Below are 13,917 nucleotides of genomic sequence, written 5' to 3'. Positions count from 1 at the left end.
TTAAACTCCTGATAATATTAGCTTACAGCTAAGTGTTTTTTAGAATGTGAAGGAGTTAAGTCTCAATGGAGGGTGACGTGACTTACCCAAAATACAAAGGGGGCTGATGTAATAAACTGCATTAACTCTAGCATGGATTTTAACCCATCATTTAGCATGCATTTTACCCTAGCATGGATTTTTACCCATAATTTAGCATGGATTTTTCTATGCTATATAATTATTTCTTTATTGAATTTTGAACACATTTTCCAAGAAAACTTGGTTACAGAAAAAAGTCAACAGGAAACATAAAAACACTCAATTAACAGTAAGACCAAAGAACGGAATAGTCCACATCGGGGAGAGATCAAAAAAGAAGAAAAAAAAACTTAAAAAGAATAAGCCAATCATTCATTAGGACCAGAATAATCCTCATCATGCATTACCACTAGTGAGATTAACAACCTCCTTATTAGCCAAAAAACTATCTAACTGAGTAACTTCATAGAAAATATATCTATAACCCTGATGTTTAAGAAACATTTGCAGGGAAATTTTAATTGAAAGAATCCACAAATTTCTAGAATCTTTTGTTTCCTAGCCCAAAACAGTTTATGACGTTGTTGAGTATCCCTTGTTACATCAGGGAACATAAAAATTTTATATCCATGAAAGAAACATTCTTTTAAATTGAAAAAGAGTTTCAAAATTAGCTGTTTATCAGATTATTTTAGGAACTCAACCAGAAGAGTTGCTCTATCTCTAATTACGAAATCAGAATTTTCTAAATCTCTTGTAAGGTCAAGAGATTCTTCCACTTGAGTTCCTCCTGTATCCTTTCTAGATGGAAATAAATAATAGGCTTTAACAATAACAGGAATATGCTCCTTAGAGAGGCCAAGAAGATCTTGAAAAAAATCTTCCCAGCATCTCCACAGGAGACACAATTGAACATCTAGGAAAATTTAAAATCCTCAAGTTACATTTCTTAGCATAATTACCAAGATTTTCAAGCCTTCTTAACAAAATAAGATTATCTCTCATTAAACTCAGTGATTAAAGAAATCTTGTTTTCCAACAGTCAATTTCCCAGCATGATCTGAAATCTTCTGAGCTTGATCACTCAGGACAACAGACATAGTTCCAACCGAATTCAGCATTGAATCAATTCTGGACGATAAGGTGGTTTCCAACTTAGTGATAGCTACCCATAGAGAGTCCAGCATTATCGAGGCTGGTTTATTAAGATAGCTGGAAGGAGTTGAGTAGCTCAATCAGTTCTGAAGGGGAGCCCCTCCTAGGGCCACTGAAGCAGTAGATTCCATTCCTGGTGCAGTGTCCGGCTCACCCAACTGAGATGAGCTCCTTACCCTGGGGGGAAAAGGTCCATCAGGTATTAAGGAGGTCAACCCCTCCAAAGAAACAGAACCATCAGGTTCAAGTTCATTGCCTGAGTTTCCCTGGCTTGTAAATTGGAAAACCTCCAAAGTAGGTTGCAAAGTGGAAGGAACTACAGAAGAACTAGAAGGGAAGGTCCTAACTAATCCTTTCCTCTTCTTACCCATTTGGAAAGGTATCAAACAAACTTACGTTGAAAGCTTTCCTGCAAGCAAAAAACGTAAGAAGGGGCGTGCCCCTTTGGCGCACTGGCGCACCACTGCACGGCGTGCTTTGTAGTCCCAGGAATATGAAGTTAGAGGTAGGACACTCCCTCTCCCAGCCAGACAAGATGTTGATTGCACAAGCCCCAGCTCAAAGGAAATGCCTCTCAGGAAGCTTTCAGTGCTCTCTCCCCTAGATTTTTCTATGCTAAAATATCCCCATATGTAATGGGGGATTTAGTGCAGAACAGGTGTTAAAACCTGTCCTAAAATTAGCACATATGTATGCTTATCCATGTAAATGAGCTTAAGTATTACCCTGCAATGCAGTGAGGTGTGCTGGAGTCACACAGCTTTCTACTCATTTCTTTAATGAAAGAAAATTAACACCCAGGTCTGGGCAGGATATTTTGTCATAGAGGCGTCTTTGTGCTGCTTGCGATTCCCTATTCTCTATACCTTAAGTGCTTTGATGCATTTGTGCTTTTGCGATTCGCAGTACTCTATGCCTTGGGTTTTTTTTTTTTTAATGCTGTTTGTGATTCCCCACATAGGGGCAGATTTTCAAAGGGTTACGCGCGTACCCCCCCCCCCCCCCCCCGAAAACCTGCCTCAAGCTCCCCCTGCGCACGCCGAGCCTATGTTGAATAGGCTCGGCAGTGCACGCAAGCCCCGAGATGCACGTAAGTCCCGGGGCTTTCCTGGGGGAGCGTGTCGGGGGTGTTTCGGGGGGGGCGTGTCATGGCAGCGTGTCATCCGTGGGCCCTGCCCCGGATGACACGCTGCCTCAGGCAGGCATAACTTTACCAACAAAGGTAGGGGGGAGTTTAAATAGGACTGGGGGGGTGGGTTAGGTAGGGGAAGGGAGGGGAAGGTGCAGTGGGGGTGGAGGGAACGGAGGCAGGTTGCGAGGCTCGGCGCGCGCAGGCTGCTGATTTTGCACAGCCTTGCGTGCGCCGACCCCAGATTTTAAAAGATACATGCGGCTATGCATGTATCTATTAAAATCCGGCGTACTTTTGTTTGCGCTGGTCACGGCGAACAAAAGTACGCGCGGGCGCAGTTTTTTAAAATCTACCCCTCAGTGTGTGAGACATTTTTGCACACACGATAAGAGTTACTGAGTGTAGTACTGTAATGTACAACTGCAGTGCATTGCATAGACATAGCTTTGGGCTTTTGATGCCATTCGTCCTTCTGTTTAAGCCCTTGTAATACATCTTGAGGCTTGCCACTTTTCTTGCTGCAATGCTCTGCTCCTGATCCAAGTCATTCTTGGTGTTTTAGGGTGCTTCCTCCTCTGCTCCAGCTGTCTTTGAGGCTCTTTCCAAGTTTCTTTCCCCTTGCCTATGGACCTCTTGGTCTTGCCCTGGAAATCTGATGCTTTTCATACTCACTGCACCACTCATGGAACCTCTGGCCTTTCATGCCACTCCTAGTACTACTTTGCCTCTCTTAATGCCTTGGGCTTTTGATTATATTCTTCCTCCTGCCTCAACCCTCATAGTACATCTTGGAGGCCTTGCTACCATTTCTCTTGCTGTGTTTCTCTTCTCCTACTATTTCTGATTTAATTGCATGTGCTAGTGCTTCTGCTGCCACTCCAAACCTCTCTTAGAACCTTAGGGTGATTCTTCCTCTGCTCAGATTATCTTCAAAGTTCTTTCCAAATCCCCTTCCTCTATGGTATTTGTCATTTCTTGGTCTTGCCCTGTTAATCCAAGGCTTTACACAGGCCATATCCAGTTATCTTTTAATGTTTCATGTTCTCTTAGACTTTTTCTTCAAACTCCATTCACTATTGTTCTTATGACTATTGGTTCATTCCATTATTTAGCCTTTGATGGATTGTACCATGGTAAAAGGCAGAAGCAGAGGCAGCATATGTACAGCACCTAAAACCAAGACTGTGTGCCTCCATTATTACTGCTTCTCAGGTAATTGGAGAAGCATTTACAAAAACTGATTCGGAAGAATCATGTCCTGGATTTCCTGAATCATAGGATATTAAACAGCTAGTGGTTGAGAAGCATTTGGTGCCTCTAGTCAGCAGCATTTTAGCCTCCAATGAGAAGGTGGAGACGGCAGATGATACTGACAGGCTGAAAATCAGAAGATATTCAGGTAAAGGGAAGACCGACCCCAAACCTGTAAAAGCCAGACATTGGGGTTTTTATGTTATTCTATGTTGCTTTGACACTATCACTGCCTTGAAAGTTTTTCTGCCTCTTTTGGTGATTTGTTCCTCCTTCATGGTTCCTTCAGCTGTTCATTCCACACATTGACCATTTTGTGCAGCTCTGTGGGATTCATGCCACTGTTGTTGGTGCTCTCTGCCCAAATTTTGGAGCTTTGGAATGTTCTGATCTCTCTTGCTACTGCTTTGCTCCTCTCACAGTGCCTTGGAGAAGTGCCACTACCGATACCATTTTGCCACACTGCGGATCCTTGGGATCTTTATGCCACTTTTGGTGCCTTGTTGACAGCCTCAATGCGTTGGCATGCCTTCACCCTTCTGATGATGTTCACCTCCCAGTTTCATTAGAAATTATTAAACAACCCCAATTTGGCAGCCCCAAATAGACTGCACTGCTTTCCTCATTGACTTAATGAATGAACAAATAAAACTAATGATTTTTTATTAATTTGAAATAAAGCACATGAATGACCTCAACCTATGAAACAGATAAACTAACCAAAACTAAATTTTAGCCTCTGCCCATGCATATTCATTATATGATGTCCTCACATCTCATTAGTATTGTGACAAAAGTATTGTTTAATTCCACATAAGCTAAGGCCATATTACATTTTAACCTTTCACGTTTATTTAACTATGCAACATGAATTCACTTTTTAACTGATGCAGACAAAACAAACTTTAACTCATTTAAAAAGTTACCTCTCTGAATTTATCATATATTTTATAGTTTCTTAAAATGGTTAAACAGGTACGAAACCTTCGTTCGGCAAATCAAGCACTCTTAACCATTCCTTCAGTAAAAACGGCAAGACTAACCCAAATAAGAGAAAGGGCCTTATCATTAGCAGGCCCCACACTTTGGAACGCAATGCCTCGGGAGATCAGATTGCAGAGAGATCTCAAAACATTTAAGAAACGTTTGAAGACATGGCTTTTTAAACAGGCATTTTATAAAGAGACGGGAGATTAGAAAATACTCAGGAATACGCAGAAGAGCACCGACACACAGCACTTAGAAATGTGCAGTAGAGTGGTCAATGAACTCTACATCACTATAAACATAATTATAACACTTGATTAATGAATTTTAGCCGTAAACAATACCTTATCGGTACATTAGGTCATGACCCACTTCACTAAACAACTAATTATCTTGAATGATTTATTGTAACCGAACCTTTGATGGCACCTTTTAGAATGTTCTACAGTACACTTTTACCTACATTAATTTGTGCCTAAATGTAAACTGTTGCGATGGTATATAACTTAGCGATGGTATAGAAAAGATTTTAAATAAATAAATAAAAATAAATAAATACTTTTGTTTTAAAGAAATAATTATGAATGGAACCAGAACCAGGGGTCACGATTTGAAGCTCCAGGGAGGAAGATTCAGAACCAATGTCAGAAAGTATTTCTTCATGGAGAGGGTGGTGGACGCCTGGAATGCCCTTCCGGAGGATGTGGTGAAGACCAGAACTGTGAAGGACTTCAAAGGGGCGTGGGATAAACACTGTGGATCCATAAAGTCAAGAGGCCACCAATGATAAACACTGTGGATCCATAAAGTCAAGAGGCCGCCAATGAAGAGTGGGTGACTCACCAGAATGACAGCTACTGCCTGGAGACAATACCCTTATTCAATAAACATACACATGCTTACTGTGACTCCAACATCGCTCTAAGCTTCAACAGCAAGAGGAAATGTGGAAAAATGGATTTACACTCACAAAGAGGGGAGTAGCTGGCTTGTTACGGCGGTTACTACCCCAAACCAAATAAGCCTGATACTTCACCTTCAATGCATATACAGCATAGTTCTATGCTTCAACGACAGGGGAGAAGAAAAAAGGGTTCGCACTCACAAAGCGGGGAGTAGCTGGCTTGTTACGGCGGTTACTACCCCAAACCAAATGTGTCTGATACTTCACTTTCGATGCATATCCAGCATGGCTCTCTGCTTCAACGGCATGGGAGAAGACTGATACATCATGCATTTCCAGCATAGCTCCCTGCTTCAACAGCAGGGGAGAAGAAAAACAACCAATAAGGACTGTATAACATAGTCTGGGTAAAACAAATAAGCATGGGTGTAGCTTGCTTATTGCGGCGGTTACTACCCCTACTACCCCTAACTAATCAAGCTAGATATTTCAATGGTGGGGGTGGAAGGTAAATAGAACCAAGAGCTAAGAGAAACAGATAAGTATGAGAGAAAAAATGTGTGAAGCTTGCTGGGCAGACTGGATGGGCCGTTTGGTCTTCTTCTGCCGTCATTTCTATGTTTCTATGGAAGTGTGAAATTAAGGTTAGGTTGTGCTCTGCCCCACCATCTCAATTTAACAGGACAGCACACAGAAAAATGGCATTTACTTGTTTAGACCATAGGTCACTTTGCCAAGGACTTTCACTGCTCGTTCTCCATTGATGTCTGGGTATGTCGCATGCTTGAATGCAGCTTGAATCACCTGCGCTGTCTGCTTGTTCACTGCGGCAGAAAAAAAAAGGATATAATTGAGGTGACTAGGCAGATATCCACCCATAAAACTTATGAGCAACTCAGGAGCTGTTACTAACCATAGACACAAGTGATCACAGATTAGAATTGTCCATTTTATTTTATTAGCACCCATCTGCAGAAACAAAGTAATGTTTCAATTGCTTATGCTTTGTAAATTTTAATATTTTTGTATGTATGAGGAAGAGAAGGAAGGTGCATTTCACAAATCAGATAATTAATTCAGCTGAATGTTCTAACACCTCTTTCACATTGATCATTGACTATATGTTTGTATCCTTGCTCCTTAATTGTAACATGTAACTGTGAGATGGTCCTATGTAATCTCCTAATCTTTATATCTGCCTTGAGAGAGGTTTTGACCCCCAGAAAAGCACGCTATAACTCTCAAATTAAATTAAATTTAAATTTAAACCAGCAGTACTAAAAACTCCTCAAAACAGCAGTGGATTTCTTTCTAGGTTCTATTGTTTGTTTTCTTTTGGTCTTTTTACTAGGTCTTCTTTCTTTTTACGTATGATATATTTTATTTTTTTTATATTTTCACACTTTATGAGAAGGAATTGGGAGAAGGTGTGCAATTTTTATTCATGCCTTAGCCCCTGTTTTCCCAACTGTCTTTCTCTTTGGCTATTCATCAGTTGTTCATGCTTCATATATTTCCATGCATCTGTGAGATTCTGATAAGGGCCAACTTTGCTGTTCTTTTCATAAAAGTGGATGTTTTTAAGTAAGATGGGCATAAAAAACCCCAAAAACCTTTGAATATCAAAATCTCAGTAATGAAGTAAAAATCTGATTGAAAATGTGAAAGAAGGTTATGTGAGGAAGGAACCTCAGTAATCCCAAAAGCTTCTATATTGAAATATGTGACCCTAAAATTATCAACTCTAGGTAATTGCTTTGTTGGTTTTACCTTATTAATGAGAAAAGAAGGAATAGAGATGACAACTTTTAGTCTAAAAAAATATTTGGGGACTACTGAGGTTTCCCATTTTTATTTCTTTTCTACATTTCATTCCTGTCCAGTGCAGAAGCTAAACTGCTGTGGGTGTTTTCTTCCTCCCTTTGAATGCTGCTGATGCTGTAAATTAACACTCTCACATGGTGTTTCTCTTATTTTATAATACTAATACAAAAACGTGTTCAAGATAAGTCGTAAGGTCCTTGCATTAGAAGACTTGCAGTCTAATACCTATGTACTAAGCATTTTCCCCAGGAACACAAAATGGGAGCAATCCTTTACTTCATTGGACCCTTGTGTCAGCATAGGGCGGTCAAGTGACTGAGAAGGTAAGTGGTGGTGGTGGCCAGTGGCGAAGTTTGAACCAGGGTGTCCAGGCTCAAGGTTGCACTGGTCATGATCTCACACCGGTTCCATATGTATAACTCTTCCCCTGCTGCTCACACAATATGCAGAATCTTAAAATGCAAAGTTTGAAGCACTTGGCGGCTTACTATTAGAATTCAGACTTGCGCCATGCCTGAATTTTGGAATTCTTCTCTTCCTATTCATCTGAATGGGAACAGTAGGAAGAGCAGTCCCAGAGATTTTCAGCGCTGACAAGGGGGAGCGACTGATGAGAGGGAAATATTAATTGCGCCTGCACCACCCCCATCCAGTCACACGCCAGCATTGTGCAATTTAAACTGAATCACTGGAGCAGTGTGTGTGGATGATAGAGGAAAATTGGGTCTTTAAGAAGCACTACCCTCCTACTACAAGAAGGAAAAGGGAGTCCTAGGGGAGTGAAAGACACTGTTTTCTTGCAGGAGATGTAGCTATTCAGCTTAGGCACAGTAAGCATTGCAATAGGAGATTAACATTTTATAGCAGGAGAGTAGGTGACTATTGCTAAATGCATTGCTCTCCTGCTCAACAGGAGAGATTTGGAAGGCATAAGAACATGCTGGGAAACATGCACTAAAGTTCAAAGGAAACTCCCATCCCCACAAATCAGTGCAGCTTACTGTCCAGTCAGTACTTCCTGCAGGACAATAGGTTTAGACTTAAGCAGGCTGCGAAGTAGCTTGACTTGAAGAGGGCTCTCTATTGCCGCTGGTAGCGTATATTTTGTGGCAGCAACTGAGTGATGTCAGCTACATCTCTACTTCCCAAAATAATCAGGGTTTCCATTGTTCTGCTATTGCTCATGCACACACACACACACACACAAAGATGCTCCCAGTAGCACCAGGGAACCTCTTCAAAGCGCTAGCTCCTAATTTGCCATGTCAAAAACGTACTTTTTAACCTGGAGCTGCTTTCATCTGTCTGAAATTTTGTGCATGTTAATTCTCTTTAAATAACTAAGTTAAATTCATTAAATGGTAGAATCTTACAGTTAATAATATGTTTTTTGTTGTTAGTTCTATCATAGAATAAAGAATGATGCATGCAGTGTGTAATATGTTGTACTACCTGTTACAGTTCCATACTTCACATCTAAGATCAGAAGTGGATGGGAGCTGGTGTTTTAGTGTCAATAGCTGCCTATAATTTAGTCATCTATCATAGATCTAGTACAAGAAAACAACACTTTTTTTTTCATTAACGTGAATAATGTATATTGATAAAAACATATTTAACTCAGAATTAAGGCATTTTAATAACGTTAGAACATAAGATGTAAACAAGTGATTAGCATAAAAATAAATTTAAAAAAATTTCAGAACATGATTTTCCTATGAGGTCTATTGTTACATCTTTTTCTGTCTTCCATCGTCAGAGGTCTAAAAAAAAAAATGATAAGCATAGCAACTTACATACTAAAGCGGCTGGTTTTGTGACTCTGCAGACAATTCCAGTTTCTTTAAATGAGGCTGGCTTTAAATCACAAGCGGAGGAAGCGCTGAGAAGGAACAGAGGCGTTAAGAATCTGAGCAGCATTGCGCCAGCCTACAGCTCGGTTCTTGTGAGAGAATAGGAGCAGCAGGTGGTAGGCATGCTGAGGTGAATGGGTCAGGAAGTAGGCATAGCCACGTGGACAGAGGATTCTCACTCAGTGCTGATTACTTAAACACTTTTATGGCCTTAAAGAAAATGAAAAGGGAAAATAGAGCAGGATATGACCTACTTCCTTTAACTTTAGAACAAAGCACAATCTAAACTTTGACTTCCTTAAATACCTCAGATTTATTCCTGTGCCCAGAGCACTAGTTGATTTTCATTCTGAAGTTTCTTACTTTCAGAGAGGCTGAAACTAAATAACATGGGCATCCAGGATATCACTCACTCGCATCCGCCCCTTTTCACAATTCCAATAATACACAGACATCAGTTTGGCTTAACAAAGGCCGCAGCTTTTATTAACACCAGGGAGGCCCGAGCCCTGCACATAACATTCACAGTTTCGATTCAACAACACCTCCCCCCCACCAACCGTCTGCAAGACAGTCAACACCAGCCATGTGGCTCGACATTCCAGCCCTTGCACCAAGATCAGACCCCCACCTCCTCCCAGCAAGGAGCCAACCCAATGTACCCTCGCCACTATCCAGCAAGGAGTCAGGCCAATGGACCCCCGCCGACTCCCAGCAAGGAGTCCATACCTCAAACTGCCACCCCCCCCCCCCGGTTGTCAACCAATACAAGTTATAGCAGGAACAATCATTAACAATAACAACATGAGCTGTAGTGGCTCGGGCCATCCGCCATAGATACGGATATGACATATCCATGACCCCCCAAAGATGCAGCCCCAGTTACAGCGGAAACAGCTCCTCCAAGGCCTCCTGAATCAAGTTAAGGTACAGATCCATCCCTATGAAGGAAAGATGAACCCCATCCTTACCAAACAACCCCTTGCTCTCCCCCCAGGACCATTCAAACCGAATAAGGTGGCCCCCCAGCAGCACCAGCCATGAGCCAATCTGCTGATTCGCCTTGGTCCTACTCCTCCGCCAAATCACCTGGCGAGACCTCATTCTGTCTGGGCAGCCTCCAGAACTGTGTGCAGTTCTGGAGGCTGCCCTTTAAATCCGGGCACAGTCAGACTAATAGCTGGACTGCGAAAATGGTTAGTGGTCTTCATTTTAAGGCAGGACGGACTCAAGGATCTAATACATCACCATGTTTCCAGCCTCTGAAACCAGCACCCCACTGTTTCAAAGCCGTCCAGAGCTGTCCTTTCATGACTTCTACTAGGTGGCATTGGCTAGGATGGCAGTAAGTTCCTGTAGCAGTGTTACAGCATGGGCCAACAGCCATTCATTAATGGATCTATTTATATTATATAAAACATTTTGCATAAAGGACTAGATGTTTGATAGTGCTGCTGCCTTCGGCATGGGGCTTGGGAGTGACCTGCATCAGGCGGCAGTTACTGACAAAAGAAAAAAGTGCACTCTAGTCCTACATTATTGGAATTTCACATTTAACCTTTTCTAATACATTCATGATCTTGTGGGCCTCTATCATATCCCCCCAGCATATCCATGCTGAACAGCATTAGCCTCTTTACTCAGGGCACTGTCTCGCCATGGAGTGATGCAGATGCATTGTGACATTCTCTGTTTTGTTCGCCATTTCTTTCCTAGTCGGTTCCTAGCATTCCATTTGCTTTTGACCGACGTGGCAAAATGAACCAACTATTTGGATGTTTTCTCCATTGCGACTCCTGCAACTTTTCCTGGGGGTGGTTCCTGGAGTGGAGCCTGACATCGTGTGACTACAGCATGAGTTGTTTTCCTTGTGTGCGTCACCTTGCACTTATGCAGGTTGAATTTTTGTCTGCTATTTGGATACCCGGTCTTCCAGTATCGGAGGCGGCTTTGGCAGTTTCTTACAATCTGCTTGCAACTTAACTATTCTGAATAGAGTGTATGATTGCAATGTGGTTCTTTGGTGGCAGCACATATTCAGCTCATTACCATATCAGTTCACCCCTACACTCCCACGCAGGTGAACATCATTGCCATCCCACTCTTTGATGCAAATGAAAAGATTTGACGGATGTGCATAGCAGCCAGGCTTGTGCACCTCCATGTGGTTGGAAGGCCTTGTTTTGGTGCATGTACTCATTGGGAAAAAGCAGAACCTCAGTCACATTTCTGTACTGGAGGCAAAAGGACTATCCAGCCAGGAGCACTGTAGTGAAGAAGTGGTCAGCCCATGAAGCAGGCATACTATGGTAACTCCATTTGCTTGTCATTAGTGTGTTAGCCGCCGTGGATAGTGTCCAAAAACAATTATCAGAACATTTAGAAAACAACAACATCCTATATCCATCACAACAAGGCTTCCGCAAACATTACAGCACAGAAATGTTACTGCTTTCACTATCTGATAATATTTTAAGAGGCTTTGATAGTGGAAAATTACATTCTTATCCTATTGGATCTAACATCAGCATTCGACACAGTGAACCATGAAATTCTAATCAAAAGACTGGAAGAAATAGGTCTGCATAGTAACACAATTGCCTGGTTCAAATCATATTTAAGTAATAGATTTTTTTCAGGTGCAGATTAAAAACACAATGTCAGAGAAAGTTTACAAATAGGAGTACCACAGGGGTCTGCATTGTCCGCGACACTTTTTAATATTTACCTTTTACCGTTATGTCATCTACTTGTAGGTCTTGGAATTGTACGCTATATATACACAGATGACATACAGTAAATTTTACCCATTGATGATGCAATTGAAAAAACATTAAACTTAGCCAATATTTATCTGGACATAATCAAACAGCTATTAAATCAATTGGAACTAGTGATAAATATTGAAAAAACTGAATTCTTGCACCTGGAACGAAAAAATATTTACCTAATTCAAACACCAATAATACTAAAAAAACAATCAAAAAGTGGAATTAGCTGAGAAGGTACACAACCTTGGCATAATAATAGACCCAGAACTGAACCTTAAACAACACATATCACTGAAAGTAAAATAAGGATACCCCAAATTAATGGTTCTAAAGAAGTTAAAACCTCTATTAACACTATCAAATTTTCAAACAGTTTTACAAGCACTAATATTTGCAAGCACTTATTACTGTAACGCTCTGTTATTGGGACTACCATATACGACTATAAGACCACTTCAAATATTACAAAACTCTGCCGCAAGAATATTTACAGGTAAAAGGAAAAGAGATCACATTACTGAAACACTAGCAGAATTACTCTGGTTACCTATAGAACAAAGAGTAATATATAAAGCACTATGTACAATGCATAAATTAATTCATGATGAAAAAGCGGAATGGCTTAACAGCACTGCATGTACACTTACCACAGAGAAATCTGAGATCGGCTAATAAAGCACTCCTGAATGTTCCATCTGTTATGACAGCACGACTTACACAGGTAAGGGAGCGAGCACTGTCTTTAGCAGGACCTAACTTGTGAAATTCAATGCCTCTTGAGATAAGATTGCAGAGAAATTTTAAACTATTCAAAGGAAATTTAAAAACATGGCTTTTTAAACAGGCGTTTCATAAAGAGAACGGAGAAAATAAATAAAAGTGGGCATCATAAACTCAGCACTTAGTTTTACTATGTGCTTGTTATTTTTACCCACTTCTCACTGATAACTTTATATAGAATATGAATTGCAAGAGAGACTTACATGTAAATTAACTTTGATACATGTATTAAAAGGACAAGATAAACGAAATTCAGTAAATAGTTTTATATTAGAATATACTTTGTAACTGGATCATTGTTGGCACTTCTTTAACGTTTTAACTATTTTTTTTTTAATTGTTTATTTATGATTTTAACATGTAAATACAATACATTACTTGCTATAATGACTTTTACAGGTGGAGTACTCTATACATATTTTCAAATCCATACTACATATTTCAAAAGAATCACTTTTCATACATCCATCTGAGATTTTAAAGAAAAATTTAGAGAAGCATTTAAATATTATGAGCAATTATTTAAGCAATAAGTATAAAAAAAAATGTAGGTTCCTAACCCCCTTAACTATTTTTAATAATTTCATGTTACTATATGTGCCTCTATGTAAACCGTTGTGATGGTAAATAAGTTAATGATGGTATAGAAAAGATTGTAAATAAATAAATAAATAAATTGTGATGACGGCTGAGAGGGACCGTATGGTCCATCCAGCCTGTCCAACAATTTGTTGTGGTAGTGACTGCCGCTCCGTGCAGGTTATGCCCATGCTTCTTTGAAGGGTATTGGCCACTGCCTCGTGCGGGTTACCTTCAAGTCTTATGTTAAGGTAGCTTAACAGAAAATTATGGCTAGCAACATTTTCAGGGTGAGCAGCCTTCATTAAGTCAGGTAAGGTTGCTTGAACATGCATCATTTAAGGACTTTGCTTCTGTTACAGTCTTGCAGGTTACCATGCTGGGGGTGGTATGAGCATCCATTTATTGGCAGCCTTTTCTTGCTATCCAACGTCCTTGTTACTATTCCTTTGGAGACCTTATGATATTAATGTGTTCAAACATAGCATTGTGTGCTTGGCAATGCTTCTTAATCAGGCCCCCTCAGAATGACCTTGAGTCTGGAGAGAGGGGCGGAACCAAGATGGCTGCACGCATTGAGACCTAGTCGGAGCTCTCAGCCGCTTGTGTTTTTTCCTGCCTGAAAAATGCCTGCAAAAAGAAAGGGTAAGGTTCGGACAT

General features: G+C 40.6%; 1 protein-coding gene across 4 annotated transcripts in view; it reads right to left on the bottom strand.

The window, feature by feature from the left end:
* CETP (cholesteryl ester transfer protein) overlaps positions 1-9,317 on the bottom strand; it is a 102,311-nt gene extending 92,994 nt beyond the window's left edge. For 3 of the 4 annotated variants that reach the window (XR_003857733.1, XR_003857734.1, XM_029608723.1), the window contains exons 1-2: positions 9,071-9,317; positions 6,160-6,274 (exon numbers count right to left, since the gene is read on the bottom strand). Coding sequence is in view for 2 of the 4 variants with exons in the window: in XM_029608723.1 (XP_029464583.1) it covers positions 6,160-6,274; positions 9,071-9,194 (239 nt within the window). In the remaining 2 variants the exon portion in view is untranslated. The remainder of the gene's footprint in view (positions 1-6,159; positions 6,275-9,070) is intronic. The other variant, XM_029608724.1, reaches the window with a different exon arrangement.
* Between the last annotated feature and the right edge of the window lie 4,600 nt (positions 9,318-13,917).

The sequence above is a fragment of the Rhinatrema bivittatum genome, chromosome 7, assembly GCF_901001135.1.
Source record: "Rhinatrema bivittatum chromosome 7, aRhiBiv1.1, whole genome shotgun sequence".
Classification (NCBI taxonomy): Eukaryota; Metazoa; Chordata; class Amphibia; order Gymnophiona; family Rhinatrematidae; genus Rhinatrema; species Rhinatrema bivittatum.
The sequence above is the reverse complement of the archived record's forward strand: the minus strand, read 5'-3'. Positions and strand labels throughout refer to the sequence as shown.